Raw genomic sequence first — 16,638 nt, forward strand, 5'->3', positions numbered from 1 at the left:
CAAAGCTTTTGATATGGTAGACCATTCCATTCTTGTGGGCCGGCTAAGGAGTATTGGTGTCTCTGAGGGGTCTTTGGGCTGGTTTGCTAACTACCTCTCACAAAGAGTGCAGTGTATAAAGTCAGAAAATCTGCTGCCTCAGCCACTGCCTGTCACCAAGGGAGTACCCCAAGTCTCGATCCTAGGTCACACACTCTTATCAATTTACATCAACAACATAGCTCAGGCAGTAGGAATCTCTCATCCATTTATATGCAGCTGGTACAGTCTTATACTCAGCTGGCCCTTCCCTGGATGTTGTGTTAAATGCTCTACAACAAGGCTTTCTTAGTGTCCAACAAGCTTTCTCTACCCTTAACCTTGTTCTGAACACCTCCAAAACAAAGGTCATGTGGTTTGGTAAGAAGAATGCCCCTCTTCCCACAGGTGTGATTACTACCTCTGAGGGTTTAGAGGTAGTCTGGACAAATACTTTGGAGTATGGCTAGATGGTACACTGTACTTCTCTCAGCACATATCAAAGCTGCAGACTAAAGTTAAATCTAGACTTGGTTTCCTCTATCGTAATCGGTCCTCTTTCACCCCAGCTGCCAAACTAACCCTGATTCAGATGACCATCCTACCCATGCTAGATTACGGAGATGTAATTTATAGATAGGCAGGTGAGGGTGCTCTCGAGGGGCTAAATGTTCTTTACCATTCGGCCATCAGATTTGCCACTAATGCTCCTTATATCATCACTGCACTATATAATCCTCTGTAAACTGGTCATCTCTGTATACCCGTCGCAAGACCCACTGGTTGATGCTTATTTATAAAACCCTCTTAGGCCTCACTCCCCCCTATCTGAGATATCTACTGCAGCCCTCATCCTCCACATACAACACCCGTTCTGCCAGTCACATTTTGTTAAAGGTCCCCAAAGCACACACATCCCTGGGTCGCTCGTCTTTTCAGTTCAATGCAGCTAGCGACTGGAACGAGCTGCAACAAACACTCAAACTGGACAGTTTTATCTCAATCTCGTCATTCAAAGACTCAGTCATGGACACTCTTACTGACAGTTGTGGCTGCTTTGCGTGATGTATTATTGTCTCTACCTTCTTGCCCTTTGTGCTGTTGTCTGTGCCCAATAATGTTTGTACCATGTTTTGTGCTGCTACCATGTTGTGTTGCTACCATGTTCTTGTTATGTTGCTACCATGTTCTTGTTATGTTGTCTCCATGCTGTGTTGTCATGTGTTGCTGCCACGCTATGTTGTCTTAGGTCTCTCTTTATGTAGTGTTGTGTTGTCTCACTTGTTGTGATGTGTATTTTGTCCAATATTTATATTGTATTTATTTGTATTATTTTTAATCTCAGGCCCCCGTCCCCGCAGGAGGCCTTCTGGTAGGCCGTCATTGTAAATAAGAATTTGTTCTTAACTGACTTGCCTATTTAAATAAAGGTTCAATTCAAATTCAAATTCAAATTGGGGCAAAAGGCATGGAGGTTTTCAGCAGGCTGGCTCCATGGTTAGAACACAGTTGATGTGTTTTCCATGCTGACCACTAGGTTGCAGTACCACACCACTTCTGTCTGTTTCCTCTGGGTTGCAATAGTCAAGCGTAACAGTGGAGCTCGTTAGTGAATAAGGAGTTTGAGAAAGGGAGAGAAATGTGTTGGGATGCCTGAATGAACAGCTGTTAAGAAATAACTGTTCATCCCGATTGTATTATGTTGTGTGTAATATAATATGTACTCTGTTTTTAACTTCATTCTGGAATGTGAAATGAGTTTGCATACAGTAAAAACAGCATTCTAGACATCTGCACATTAGAATACTTTGATGCTAAAGAGTGACCAGTGGAGCAGACAGGTCCTTATGCAAGCCCATGTATTACCATACACAGACACATGGTAGCTCTACCACATAGACACAGATCACACACACGGGCATACTGTAATATATACATGCACATGCAATTACTTATACAGAATGCCTCGTATGCAAATGAATGCACACACACACGTGCCCTCCCATACATTCATACATATGGAACTGCCTCATTTAGAATTTTAAATGAGAAACCTAATCAAATTTGCCTAATGAGACATCTGGCATTCTGCCTGCTTTTCAGTCTTTTAACCAGGTCTAAGCAACATCTGGGCCCTTCATCAGCCCAGTCAAACCTGATGAGAGAGAGACTGATGGAGGAACATTGGCTGAGACTTTACCTACTGCACACACCTACCTACATGATCACGTGATATATTATGCATACATGGGACCATATTACACATTCAGTCCAGCCGTGCATTTGATATATGGCGGCGACGAGCACACAGATGGCAGAGACGCCGGAGGCTTTTAAAATGAGGACTTCGCTAGCTAGCTGCAGCTAAACATAGAGGCCGTCCTGATGCAGAGTGAGAGAGAAGAGAGAAGAGAGAAGAGAGAAGAAAAAAAAAGATGGTCACACAAAGATACCCACTCGCACGCACACACACACTCACACACACAAAGTACATGCACATCCAAGCACAAGGCAACACCAGAACAATGGAAAAACATGAATATTCACACTAAACAGTATATCACAAACACTTGTTCCTCACACTAAATGTATACCAGTATCAGTGTGCCTGGTGTGTCTCCCCTCCCCCTTGATTGACAGGCATCTAACGAGCAGCTGTTCTAATGGGCCTGGCAGCTTCACCTAATAGTGATAAATAGATGAGAGACATTTGTGAATCAGAACCAAACACTTTTCAATCAATTATTCACGACATTACTCCAGTTTATGCATCATCAGGCTGCTACACATCCGGGCTGTTCCCAGGCTGGAAACAGTGTTTGAACTCGGTGGTAAACGACCGTCGGAGCTACCAACTCTTGTTTTCCCCTCTCTGGCTGACAGATAAAATGGTTCCATTCTACATCGTCCTGCGCGATTTTTAATGAAGGCTTGTGAAAGCGAGCGGAGCGTCGTCGTTGGATCCTGACCTGTCTGCTCTGACGATGGTCGTTCCATATGGGACAGCACGTCACTGAGCTCATCTGTCTGTCACTGTCTCTCTGGCCTCCACTCTTATTTTGTTTGTCCCTTTTGTCCTACTCTGCTCTTTCACTCGTTGTCACAAACCGCTTCCCCCTGTTGAGGCTTTGTCTTCGGACACTTTTCCTCTCGCTTTCTCTCCCTCTTTCTTTCTCTCCCTCTTTCTCCCCCCCCCTGTGTGCAGCTCTCTCCCCTTGTCTGAACTCTGACAGGTGTGTAATTGAATGATTAATGACCACCAGAGGCCCTCCTCCGCACACACACACACACACAAACACACTTGCGCGCGCACACACACATTCAGCATTCCGCATTCTGCTTAAAAACAAACCACACACACAGACATCTAAACAAAATGGAGATTTCTTTCCTCTTTTCGTGCACCTTTTCGTCCATTCAGACCTATTAGCTATAGCATTGATACACATACAATATGCATATTTTTATTCTCAAAACACAATCCTCAAACAGAGTTGCTCATATGAAGACTTAAAAAATAGGAAGCAATATTGTTTAGCCATTGTATTTCTGTAACTCAAATAATCTGCAACACATGTCTGCCAAAATCCTGCTGGGATTCATTATACAAGTACAATGTTCTCACAAATATTGAATACATCTGGTTTACATTAAGGTTAGGTTACTGTTTATATTTACAATATAAATATATATTTTTTAAATCTGTATTCCCCAAAAAATATGTGTTTATAATATTTTCTCCTGCTCTAGCCTTCCAGTTTTGGGTTATTTCATTATTAAGATAGACTTAGTTGCCATAATGACTTCACGCTATACGTTTCCCTCACTGAGCTCTGTGGCTGTGCACACTATTCTCTCTCCCTTGCCTTTCCCAGTATTGGCACATTTATGCAATGCAATTTCCACTAGCTAATGGATTTTGTGTTTGTGTGAGGCTACGGACTCTAGCTATCAAAAGCAATCATAAAGTGAAAACAGTATGAATAGAATCTCACTCCTGCTGTCTGTGTTTGCTGTTGGCTCTGAGATCTCCTTCAGACGATCATACAGTCACTTATGTTCTCTATGGGACTATGGTGTTTAAATAGTAATTGTAAGTGCTTTTCCAGCTCCAAAGTCACTTTACATAGTCAAGATAATAAGCAAGAGGAACACGATCATAAATGAACTCGTAAACATGTTCAGGAAGCTCGGTGTAAACAATGGACCTGCAGTGCAACAAATTATGAACCAACTGTGTGTGTCCACGGATTGAGGACTAAATTTATAGCTGGGACACGACTAGCATGGCATGGGTTACACACAAAAAGAGAGAGAGTGACAAGATGGACAAGGCGAATGAGTGTGTGGATGAGGAAAATATGTGGTGGCACTTGGAGTCAGCCCCCAGGGTCATAAAGCCAGGCCATTTCCTGTTGACCCTTGTATGAACTCTGACCCCTGCTGCAGGCGGCATCTATCACAGGACAGGGGTGAGGTGGGGATTGAATGGATGGCGGGGTGGAGGAGGAGGGTTTACAGGCCAAATGCGTTTGAATTGTGTTTGACATTTAATGAGTAATCACCTTGGCTTGGATTTGAACCTTGTTGCACATGGCCCTGCAGATGGGAGGAGGTATGAAGTGAATGAGGAAGGAATGTGGAAAGACAGAGTGAAAATGAGGAGTAAAAAATGAACAAAGAGCTAAACTAAGGGAGAGAGGTCAGGGAAGATGCTAGGCTAGTAGAGAAAAATAAGAAAAGAAGGAGGTACAAAACTGCAGCATACATCAATTGAAAATGAGACAATTAGCATATAGTAACGACGTGTGATTGTACCAGGAAGAAAATATTGTTTTCAAGATACTGATTTCGAATACTGATTTGTGTATTTCATTACCGTGTCGACTTTTCACATCTGACAGCAAATAATTGGAGGGCAAACTCAAAGAAAAAGTAATTCACACACTTTTACAAAAGAAAGGTTTTAATACTATCAGCAAAATCATAACTGTAACATCGTTATCATCAATTATTGTCACCAACATTTGGAAATAAATGATTTGATCAGAGACCCATAAGGGACTGAGGAAGATGCAGCGTGTGTAACGCCCTTGGCTGTCCTCCTCAAACACAACGGCAGACAACATGGACCATGAAATGGTATGACAGGATCGTGTGTGTGCGTGCGTGCGTGCGTGCGTGTGTGTGTGTGTGTGTGTGTGTGTGTGTGTGCGTGCGTGCGTGTGTGTGTTCACTGTTTGGCTTATGATGTGGATCCCACAGTAAACCCTACTATTCACGTCTGACAGGATCTTAAGGAGGTAAGTGATCAACTCATTCCAACGTATTTAAACAAACCAAGGTACGTCCTTGAACAAATTGAGAGAGACAAATTGAGCTCATTCATAGTGTACAAGAGTCATGCAGAGTGAAGCCCTGGAAGATCACTGTTCACAGGACTTTTGTCAGGTCCCACCTCTCTGACACATATAAATACAAAAATAGATCTAAAAAAAAAAGGTCAAATGAAATACGGTGTGTGTGTGACAGTTGTCAGTGTGGGAAGACTGGGTGTGGCCTGGGGCGTGGAGGAGAGAGGTTAGAGTGTATCACTGGCGTTCTGTCCAATCACAACGCTTCAAGCCTGGGCTGTGTGAGGTCATACGAGTTATGGAGGTTAAGGTGACCCAGGCAGATCGGGAGCTGTGTGTCTGACCTGTGTCCTTCCGTCTTTCCGTTTGGTTGGCCAGTAGGCCAGGTGGGAGAGAGAGGCAAGTTGGCTGGTCAGTGGTCTGTGTGGGGTGTTCCTCTATGCTCCTAGAGGGGGCGCTATCCTGGGAGTCAGACAGCTCACTGTCACCATAGAGTATGTAGAGGGGCTGAGGACGCTCGCCTCTTCCACCCTGAAGTGGGTTTGGCTCACACTCAGGGGCTCAGTGTGGTGTGTGTCTTTGTCTACGTCTGAGATGGAATGTAAGTATGTTATTGATGGTATAAGTGGGGCCAGCAGTGGTATGTTAAGGGAAGTGTATGCATGTTGCAGACAATGGCTTGAGTGGGTTGAGTGACTGTGGAAGTCAGTGTCTTACGACGGGAATGTAAACATTTGGACTTGCGCCATGCTGGCGTAGTTAGCGTGAGGCGGGTGTGTGAGCCCCCATCTCCCCCAGGATGGCCCCTCTCTCCCCTTTCCTCTCTCCACTCTCCTCTCTCCCCTCTCCTTCACACCCTTCCTTCTCAGTTAGTGGGCGTGTATGTCCAGGCCCTGGCCTATGAGGGGATCGGCGGGGTGGGGGTGGGGCGGCGGGTGCAGCAGCATGGCGGGGTGGGGGCCGGGGTAGGGGTGCAGGGACGGGCCGGCGTGGGGGTAGCCAGACTGGGACAGCAGGGCCCCGGGGTACTCTCCGGGAAGAGACGGCATCCCCTGAAGACCTGTGGAGAGGGAGAGAGTGAGAGTGAGAGACAGAGTGCGAGAGAGAGGAATTTATATTAGGAGGTACTGTACAACAACATACCACATGCACTAGGGTCATGTTCAGTCTGGCACACCATAGCAAAACCTTTTCAAATGGGAAAATGGAAAAGAGCATTTCTTATTGGAGTTCTGGTACTGCCTCCCTGCTTCAGTCCGTTTTCTTCTCTTTGTTGCCTAATGAACATGACCCAGTCGTCCTTATCTCTGTCTCTTACCTGCTGCCCTGAGACCCAGGTGGGCTTGGCCGTCCAGTCCGTAGCCCCCCAGTGCTGCTCCCTCTGGGCTGTAAGGACCACCTTGACCTGGTCAACCAAACACACACGCACATCATTCACCTAACCTGACTGTGCATATCGATCAGCTACACACATATGCATTCAAAATACACACCTATAGCATCAATACAACCTAGGAATGTATAGATACACCAGTAACAATACATTAGAGGAGGGAATACAGTGGTTATTATTACCTGAGCGATTGGACTGGTCAATCATGGGCTGTACTATTCTCCGTCTTGCATTGATAAACCTGGAGAGGAAGGAGGGGATATGAAAGAGAGGGAGAATAGGAGCGGAGAGCACAAAGAGGAGGAGAATTGAATGGAAGGAGAGTCAGTTAATGGAGAAAAGGACTAACTCTGGGAATATTAACCTTTCACTTTTACAACCACTTAACCCCTTCATGGTTCACCGTCAATCCACATTAGGACAGAGGGACTATGGATCTCTGGGTGATAATGGATTGATCAGTATTGATGGGGTCAGCGGAGGTCATGCTAAGGTCCAGGTCGACGAGGGACACAGTACAGTAGTAAAACACAGAGCTGATCATTGGTTATTGATCAGGGGGGTACTGACCAGTTGTTGACCTGCAGGATGGTCAGGCCTGTGTCCTGTGCCAGCTGCTTCTTCTGCTCCTCTGAGGGGTATGGGTGCTGGGAAGGGACATTCAGAACAAGGGCATTATGTATTTGCCAAACTGTTTGAGATTCAGCAAGAGCATGTCTAGCCTTTGCTTTTGGCATAGATTATTATTGCATAAAATCATCAAAAGTATAATTTTGGCTCACACATACACCACACACAAATGGCTCCACAAGTATCTATGTAGAATTAAAAACCCAAAGCATGTAAATGAAGGAGTTCTACAACCGTTACATGAATACTAATGACTGACATTACATCTGAATTAATTCTCTCTCTCTCTCTCTCTCTCTCTCTCTCTCTCTCTCTCTCTCTCTCTCTCTCTCTCTCTCTCTCTCTCTCTGCCTCTGCCTCTATCTCTCACCCACTCTCTCTATCTCCAACCCTCTATCTCTCTGTCTCTGTCTCTCTGTCTCTCTCTCTGTCTCTCTCTGTCTCTCTCTCTCTCACACACACACAGTCATAATTCATGAGAATGACTTCAGAGTTTTTCCAATATAACTGCTAATTATCAGAATGACTTCAATTCACCATAAATTGTTCTCTCTCTGTTCAGAACTATTAAATATTGAACCTCTTATTCACACATTATCTCTGTCATTTCATTCCATTTTTAACTAATTTATTTGCATTATGTGAACGATATCCCCTTGCTCCCCTCCCTCGTTCCTCTCCCTCGTTCCTCTCCTCTCGGCTCCCCTCCCTCGTTCCTCTCCTCTCGGCTCCCCTCCCTCGTTCCTCTCCTCTCGGCTCCCCTCCCTCGTTCCTCTCCTCTCGGCTCCCCTCCCTCGTTCCTCTCCTCTCGGCTCCCCTCCCTCGTTCCTCTCCTCTCGGCTCCCCTCCCTCGTTCCTCTCCTCTCGGCTCCCCTCTGCTTTTCTCTGCTTCTATCTGTCATTCTTCTCTCACTATTCTTTCTACTGTCTCTCTTTTCTCACCGATAAATGCTGGAAGAGCCATGCCCTCATGATGTTGGTTGCCAGTTTGGGAAAAATGCCCCTCTTCTTGTTGTTCCTTCTGTCTCGGTCCGTATCGTCCTCCTCTCCCGTACTGGGGGAGGCCACGCCCCCATCCAAACCATCCCCTGCCAGAGGACAATAGAGATATGGCATTACGTGCGTGCGTGCATGCGTGCGTTAACATGTCCAACTGATGTCAGGTTTATTTGCGTATGTTGATTATGTTGTTAGCATGAGTGTTTGAAAAGACAAGTGTGTGTTTATGCAGGCGTGTGTATGAGTTAGTGTGTTAGAGGTACCCGTATCACTGCAGTTGTCTGTGCTGTGTGAAGGCAGGCCACACGACATGCCAGGGGTCCCTAGCGGAGTGGACGCACAGTCATCTGGATCCCGCAACCACGACTGATTCTACAGAGAGAGCGCGGGAAGGAAAGAGAGAGAAACATATTGAGATGAACAGGAGAATGAAGACGGTCCATACTCAGTACTTGTAGTCAAAGAAAGCAACATTTATTCCCTCTTTAGGGACAAGTGTTTTGCCCGACAGGGCTTCATCAGTGTCTTTTTCAGAGACATATTGAGAGAGATATATAGTGTGAAATCTGCTAGCCAATCATCATTCAAGTGTCACCTACCTGTTCTGACAGACTAGTGCAGGAGCCAGTGAAATCCTCCACGTCGGACTTGGGCCCGCCCTCCTTGTCATCCAGAATCAGGTCTGTGGGCATCTTGCCCTTCAGGCAGGTGATGTAGCGATTGCAGAAGTTATCACACAGGTCATGAACCTGGAGAATAAAAGACGAGGAAGAGGGAGAACAGGTGGTATCAGGAAATAGTATAGTACTGTGTGGTTTAGGTGTGTGACGGCTGATCATACCTGGTTGGCCTGCAGTCAGCAGTCACTAGTCTGAATCGTAAAGGGTAAGAGGGGAGGGAGGGAGAGAGAGAGAGAGAGAGAGAGAGAGAGAGAGAGAGAGAGAGAGAGAGAGAGAGAGAGAGAGAGAGAGAGAGAGAGAGAGAGAGAGAGAGAGAGAGAGAGAGAGAGAGAGAGAGAGAGAGAGAGAGAGACAGAGAGAGAGAGAGAGAGAGAGAGAGAGACAGAGACAGAGAGAGAGAGACAGAGCGAGACAGAGACAGAGAGAGAGAGACAGAGCGAGAGAGAGAGAGACAGAGCGAGAGAGAGAGAGACAGAGAGAGACAGAGACAGAGAGAGAGAGACAGAGCGAGAGAGAGAGACAGAGCGAGAGAGAGAGAGACAGAGAGAGAGAGAGAGAGAGAGAGAGAGAGAGAGAGAGAGAGACAGAGAGAGAGAGAGAGAGAGAGAGAGAGAGACAGAGACAGAGACAGAGAGACAGACAGATACAATATATTTTAGATGAGTGAAGAAGTACACCTTTTCCAGCTCCAACAGGTGGAAACGTAGTACCTGGATGGCCTGGATCATCTGAGGAGAAGAACAGATTGGTAGCTGTTACTATGACTGAAAAACATGTGTATGAGTTATTCTTAATCGATTTCGAAGTTACTGTGTGTCGCTACATGTACGCAATAAGCATTTATTAAAGTATACACATGTGTATTTATTTTCATACCAGGTTGTCCAGTTCAGGATTTGTAGAAAAAATGGGCTTCTCTGAGCGAATCTGAATTACACAAGGAAAGATGTCCACAGTCATTTGGATAATGGTTGGAGCTTGGAGCTTACCATTTTCCCTGTACCCTGTAATTACACCTGCAACCCTGTACATGTGACTATTAAATTTATAATCTAAAATCTAATCTAATCATGAATCCTTGTCACTATGACACATCACACATACAGTACACAGCTGTTCTCTGATTGGCTCGTGGAGATGTAACTCACCTGTTTGGCGAAGGCTGCGATGTCATCGTTGAAGGAGTCTGAGGAGCATACATCACTGTGATTGGTCAGGCCTTGGAGGTGGGGAGGGACTGAGTGGGATGTGACGTCCCGCGGGGAGCAGGTGGCCAGCTCACACTTCTCAAACACCAGGGCCAGCAATGGAAACAGGGGATGACTGTGCACACAGAACACACACAGTTAACATAGGCACACACACACTCTCTCTCTCTCTTCCTCTCTCTCTCTCGCTGTCCTCACACACATGCATGTACACAATACACACACACACACATCGAAGCAAATGTATATAGGCACAGAGCACACTGACAGTAAATATACATATGCATACTGTTAGAATGAACAAAAAATGTAACAAACACAACCTGCAGTGAAATAGTTATTTTCTGCTCACCCATAGATCTGGTCCCTGTGGTGTTTGAGGGAATCTGGGACAGTGTGGCCATAGTGAGGGGGGTGCAGTGACCTCATGACCTCTCCATACCCTCCCACGGGCATGCCCTCTGACCCTGAGTAGTGCACCAGGTCTTCATACTGAGGAACAGGGGGGAGAGACATAACATATTGAACATGTGTGTTGGGGTGTGTTTTAATCATCTGCACTTTGTTGTGGAGAAAGAGAGAGAGTGTGTGTGTGTGTGTGTGTGTGTGTGTGTGTGTGTGTGTGTGTGTGTGTGTGTGTGTGTGTGTGTGTGTGTGTGTGTGTGTGTGTGTGTGTGTGTGTGTGTGTGTGTGTGTGTGTGTGTGTGTGTGTGTGTGTGTGTGTGCGTTCGTAAGAGCAAGAATGAAAGAGAGAGAGAAATTAGGAGATGTGGCCCCCTGTGAATACAGATCACTTCGAAGCTGTAGCTAATTTTCTGACTAGAGGCTCCTTGCTGAGAGCAGTTTTTTAGAGGGAAAAGCAACATCCACACTGGGACAATTGACATGAGTTAAACAAACACACACAGATTCATACATAAACATGAGCCTATGCTCTCTATCTCTCACACACTCTGTCAGTCTCATATCTCTCTCTCAACCTCACAGAGCTGATGTGTGTTAAACTGCAGCTGACTTCAGTCTCCAAGGCTTTTCTCCTGTCATCAAAAGCCAGCGGTTTTCTCCTGGATTAAAGTATGGCCAATCATAGTCCCATATGGCTGCGTGATCACAGCGTGCACCTGCTCTGCGGTTTTTGTCGGGCCACCTTTTATTTCATGGATACACGCTATTAACGCAATCGCCAATATCAGATTCCGCGCCTTTCTTTACACGAGCTCTCCGATTACAATGCGACTGTAGCCGCTGTGTGTCAACCGATCAAAGCATCGAAATCAACATGACGAATCCTTCAAATTGTCCCAAAAGGCACGAGGCTGAGCTTCAAATGTGAGAAACACTTACAATGTTCATACGATTATAATTAACTGCAATCCTCGAATTTATCATGATAGCTCAAAGAGAGAGCTTAGTTTTTTATACGAATATATAGGCATAAGCTATATCATTTAATTTTCTCGGCAACTAATTTGAACATGTTTTTTTTTTTACCACATAGGCTATTACATATATTAGATATATTAATGCTAACAATTAACCACAGACCAGTGGATGGATACATAGCAGCATGCGCATCCTTCATATTTAAAGGCGCATCCTTCCATATTGTTCTTGCAGTTGTTTTGCTTAATAAATCAGATAGAAGAAACTATTCAAAGTCTTGTTTGAACTTGCGATGTGCAATATATTCAATACATACAAATCACTTTCCACCAGATTGCCTGTTGGCAAAAACAAAGTTTGCAAACATTCGCCTTTAGCCTGTATTTCCAAAGCCATTCAACAGTTTCACTATTCTCAAGGAGAAAATATGTTTTTGTCCAACATTTTGTCAGACAAATGCAATGTATTTTTTTCGAGTAGCCTATGTTCAAAATCAAAAGCAACAATGGGTTGGCCTACGTAAATGTACATTTGTATCCTACGTTGTCCCAACACTCTGCTTATTCCACTGAAAAATGATAAGAGTTTGTGACAATAGTTTTCTATTTAGTATACATGTAGGCCTAATACACGTAGATAGTCTGTGCAAAAACAGAAAGCTCTACAGGTTTCCAAACGGATCTATTTTATTTCCGTTGAAGGTAGCCTAATAGCAATATGCTCGAATGACAGGCAAGTGCCACCAATTGTAAACAGTGGGATAAACTGTATATTTTACAGTACATGGCACAACATATATCATTTTATCAAATTCACTTCCCTTTGGTTCATGTAACCAGAATTGGGCTAATTATGGATAATTGACTGATACACTTTCTTGACCTTGTTTCGGTGAACTAAAGTAGCCTATGTCTGAATTGTAATCGAATTTGACAAATAAAGTACCCGTTTTGTTGACTTTAATTAGCGCAAATTACGAAATTCTTAACAGGATTAGACTAATATAACGAAAATCAAATGTAAAATATCAATGAAAAGCGAGTGCGTAATTGTCATCTGTAGGCCAAATTACAGAAAACCCGAAAAATCCTATCCTGAAATGCTACTTTGATTTGCACGACCCGAAGCTGTTGACACCCGGGCTATATGACATATCAAAAATGTATTTCCTCACTCAACTGCAAGCCGAACGTGTTTTTACAACACAGATAACAAATAGCCTCAATTTCATCTGACCTATTACCTTTTTCCCGTTTTAATTAAACAACAAGAGAGATACAGAAAAGAGAAATAGTTCACTGCGTGGGAGTTTGACAAGTTACTCTAAAATGTGGTAGATATTCAGCAGGTTATTGGTGTGTGTGTGTGTGTGTGTGTGTGTGTGTGTGTGTGTGTGTGTGTGTGTGTGTGTGTGTGTGTGTGTGTGTGTGTGTGTGTGTGTGTGTGTGTGTGTGTGTGTGTGTGTGTGTGTGTGTGTGTGTGTGTGTGTGTGTGTGTGTGTGTGTGTGTGTGTGTGTGTGTGTGTGTGTGTGTGTGTGTGTGTGTGTGTGTGTGTGATACAATGTCATGAGTAGCCTACTATGGCAATTATCTTTAGGAATAGGAAAGAGTAGCTCAGTGCACATAGCAACGGGATCCGCGAGCCGCCGACTCACGAGAGCAAAAGAGTTGACCCAGTTAGGGACTTGGTCTGCCTCACCTGTCTCTCTTCTTCCTCGACCTCCTCACTACACATCATGCTGATATGGACATATCATGTCTTTCCACTTTCACAACCACTTTTATTAGTCCAATAATCGAATATTCATTTCAGCAGGAAACGCACATTTCTCAGTTTTAAATATACTGTATTTCAAATATTACACTATACATATTGAAACCCAGATAAACGTTTATGGTTATCAATAGAGTTTTTACACCCTATATAAGAGCTATATAGTCCATAAGACTGCTGAACATCTAATCAAATGGCTACCCAGACTATTTGCATTGCCCCCCTCCTCCTCTTTTACACCGCTGCTACTCTGTTGTTATCATCTATACATAGTCACTTGAATAACTCTACCTACATGTACATATTACCTTAATAACTAACCCGTGCCCCGCACATTGACTCTGTACCGGTACCCCCCTGTGTATAGTCTCGCTATTGTTATTTTCCTGCTGCTCTTTAATTGTTACTTTTATTTCTTATTCTTAATCGTATTTTTTTTTAACGGCAGGGTTGGTTAGTGGCTCGTAGGTATGCATTTCACTGTAAGGTGAAATGTACCTGTTGTATTCGGCGCATGTGACTCATACACTTTGATTTGATTTGATTATATGTTTCTAGTCCTAAAGCCCTTGTAAAACAATGACAATAGTATCATTCTGACAGTTGTTCACTTATACGTGACCCTATATTGAAAGATAAAGAAAAGTTAACAGCTCATTTATAAGCAAGATAATATATGAAATGTATAGGCCACTATGTAGCCTATATGAAATGTATAGGTTATTTCCACATTTCAAACTAGGCTACTTGACATTACATCAACACGACCCTAATTGTTTAGGTCAGGTCAGTCTATTTAGGAATATTTAGAGCATTCCCAATTACGTCAATAAGGTTATTCCTTAATATATTGATGTGCACCTCTTGCCATATTGCTGCTGCCTTCATTGGCCCTGTATAGCTGGGAGCTGTGGCCTACGCGAGGGAGGACAGGGAGAGAGTCTAGACAGGCAGCGAGGGGCGCTACGTCAAAGCGTAAGGACCGAGCATAGAGGCAAAATGCTACATAACAACCAAACTAGCAAAATTATTATCTGGAGAGAATGATACAGACTACCGTGATACTACAAATGATTAGTGAGTGTAAAGGATGCAGTAGAATAGAGTAAACAGCCATCCTACCCTCTTATCCATGCGACACGGAAGCCAATCCTACTCCGGGAAGGATGAGACCAGACCCGCTGTCCAGCGCAGGCGTTCTGCCTCCTGTATCCAGATGATCTGATGAAAAGAATGCGCTCTTTAATAAACTAGTAGAGGTGGAATTATAACATTTGAATCATCAAACGCGGCAGTCTCATCATTATTTACAAGGGGGTTGGTTAGAAAAAATGACCAGCTGAACCAGAGTGTATACCATAATTAGGCTACACCAATAGCCGAGGCTACTATGGGCTACAATAGGCTACATATATTTCCGAAGTAAATCGAATCGTTACTTTTATTGCAAGCAAGCAGCTTTATGATCCAAACTTAGAGGTCCACGACCATAAAAGCGATGTGTATTTAATATATATCACTAATAAGAATATATCAACCATTAGGCTGTTACATGCAGGCATCAAAGATTACAGAAATACAATACACTATTTTAGAAAAATATGATTCCATAAAATATCCCACCGAAACCTAGATTTGACGTATAGGCTATAGTCACTCTCAGGCCGTGCTCGAGATATCCTGCATGGGCTTCGGTTTCGAGAGCGTTGTGGTAGGTCCGCACGTTATGTCTTTGGGTCCGGCTCGCAGGCGAGATGCTTGGCGAGGAGAAGTAGCGTCCTTTTTGGCCGTTCTCGCTGTCCATGGACTGTCGCGGCAGGCTGGAAAATGTCACAGCGACTTGAGTGATGTTGCTTTAAACATTGAGATAGGCAGAGACTATGTGGGGAGAGATGGTGGTCGGGAGTTGTTTGGGGGGTTCAAAACACGACGGGGTCTCTCACCCCCACCTTCTTTTCACACACACTCGCGCATTACAAACGCAGGATCCCCTCGTTTTATCCCAATGGCACGCACTACACTCACGTAGCATGCATTAGCACAGTTTATTCGCTCCCGTTCACGGTTGCTGAGCCATGACAAGATAATGTCTGATAACTCGAAGATGTGAAGTCGAACACAGACTTTTCTTCATATTCCATAATCTGCAGGATAGTGCGCGCATTTATTAATGAGCACCATACAACCGTTATTGGTATTGTAAATAATGTTCATATTGTTTCCAACACTTGCCTCAAGCATCTGGGGTATCCCAACTCTCAGTGACTGCATTTGTTGTTTTTAGTAGCATGTCAAAGTAAGTAAAATTCACATAAAGTGCTGATGATTCTTTCTGATAGGCTATTGACATGTTAGTTATTGGCCGCACAATTCAGGATTCGGATACATTTCTGTATAGCCAGGTTAATTTAACAACCCTGGAACAACCCACCACAGCATTGTGGTAGCATATACAGTAAGTAATTATAGACGAGGCTATTAAATGTCTCAGACATTGGTTCTACGCAAGACATCCTATAGTTTTACGCAAGATAACATTATTTTAGGATGGCAAATCAGGTCATAAATCATTTTCAGTAGGGAAGACCTATGACAATACATTTATTGGCTGATAATGACTATAGTAGTGGTTTTTGTTTTTGTTGACTTAATGTAATATATCTTTGTTTACATGTGTTATTGGTTTTACCATCGAGGACCACTTTTGGAAACAAGCGTTTTAATTAATACTTTCAAGTGATATCCTCTGGGTCCACATTGTACATGTTGTTGTATATGTATGTTCCCCAAAATAAAATAAATTCAATTCTATTCTCCATTAAACTGGCCAAATGTCCCCACTTTGCTTGTAACACCTGGCCATTTTATTGATCTGAAGATGTGTAAAAACCAGGCTACCTTTCGTCTCATTCTAACTGGAGAGAAAACTTTCACAGCTCCGTGGATCTCGTCTTGTGTTGTAAATTACTCTTAAGTAACATAATAATTATTCAAAACGGTTCTCTTTCCCCTCTCACGCGGCGAGGAACCAACAGGCGGCCGAACTTCAATCGGCAGCGCGGTTGCGGCCACATGGGCCGGGGCAAGTCTTCACCGCGGGCGGCGTCGGGCGTGATTTGCTGTGCAGGCTTTGAGCGCCGTAACATCAACGAACCTGTGTCCTTTTAACACTGCGGGAGGTTAATTCCTATGACGATGA

The 16,638-nt window shown here is 44.0% G+C and overlaps 1 protein-coding gene across 3 annotated transcripts; it reads right to left on the bottom strand.

Annotated features, from left to right (window-relative positions):
• Positions 1 to 4,966: 4,966 nt before the first annotated feature.
• LOC124005645 (homeobox protein meis3-like) lies at positions 4,967 to 15,446 on the bottom strand. 3 transcript variants are annotated; one of them, XM_046315084.1, is made up of 13 exons: positions 15,069 to 15,446; positions 14,562 to 14,660; positions 10,635 to 10,774; positions 10,223 to 10,397; positions 9,951 to 10,001; positions 9,752 to 9,802; positions 8,994 to 9,143; positions 8,658 to 8,766; positions 8,338 to 8,483; positions 7,336 to 7,412; positions 6,948 to 7,006; positions 6,691 to 6,777; positions 4,967 to 6,432 (listed from the first exon to the last, which is right to left on the bottom strand). In XM_046315084.1, the coding sequence occupies exons 2-13, from the start codon at positions 14,571 to 14,573 to the stop codon at positions 6,242 to 6,244; spliced, it is 1,248 nt and encodes a 415-aa protein (XP_046171040.1). In that variant the 5' UTR covers positions 14,574 to 14,660; positions 15,069 to 15,446; the 3' UTR covers positions 4,967 to 6,241. The 3 variants fall into 3 exon arrangements, with proteins under 3 accessions (XP_046171040.1, XP_046171041.1, XP_046171039.1); XM_046315085.1 differs by having other exon boundaries at positions 9,785 to 9,802; positions 15,063 to 15,446; XM_046315083.1 differs by having other exon boundaries at positions 15,063 to 15,446.
• Positions 15,447 to 16,638: the final 1,192 nt, after the last annotated feature.

This window comes from Oncorhynchus gorbuscha, linkage group LG19 (genome assembly GCF_021184085.1).
Source record: "Oncorhynchus gorbuscha isolate QuinsamMale2020 ecotype Even-year linkage group LG19, OgorEven_v1.0, whole genome shotgun sequence".
Classification (NCBI taxonomy): domain Eukaryota; kingdom Metazoa; phylum Chordata; class Actinopteri; order Salmoniformes; family Salmonidae; genus Oncorhynchus; species Oncorhynchus gorbuscha.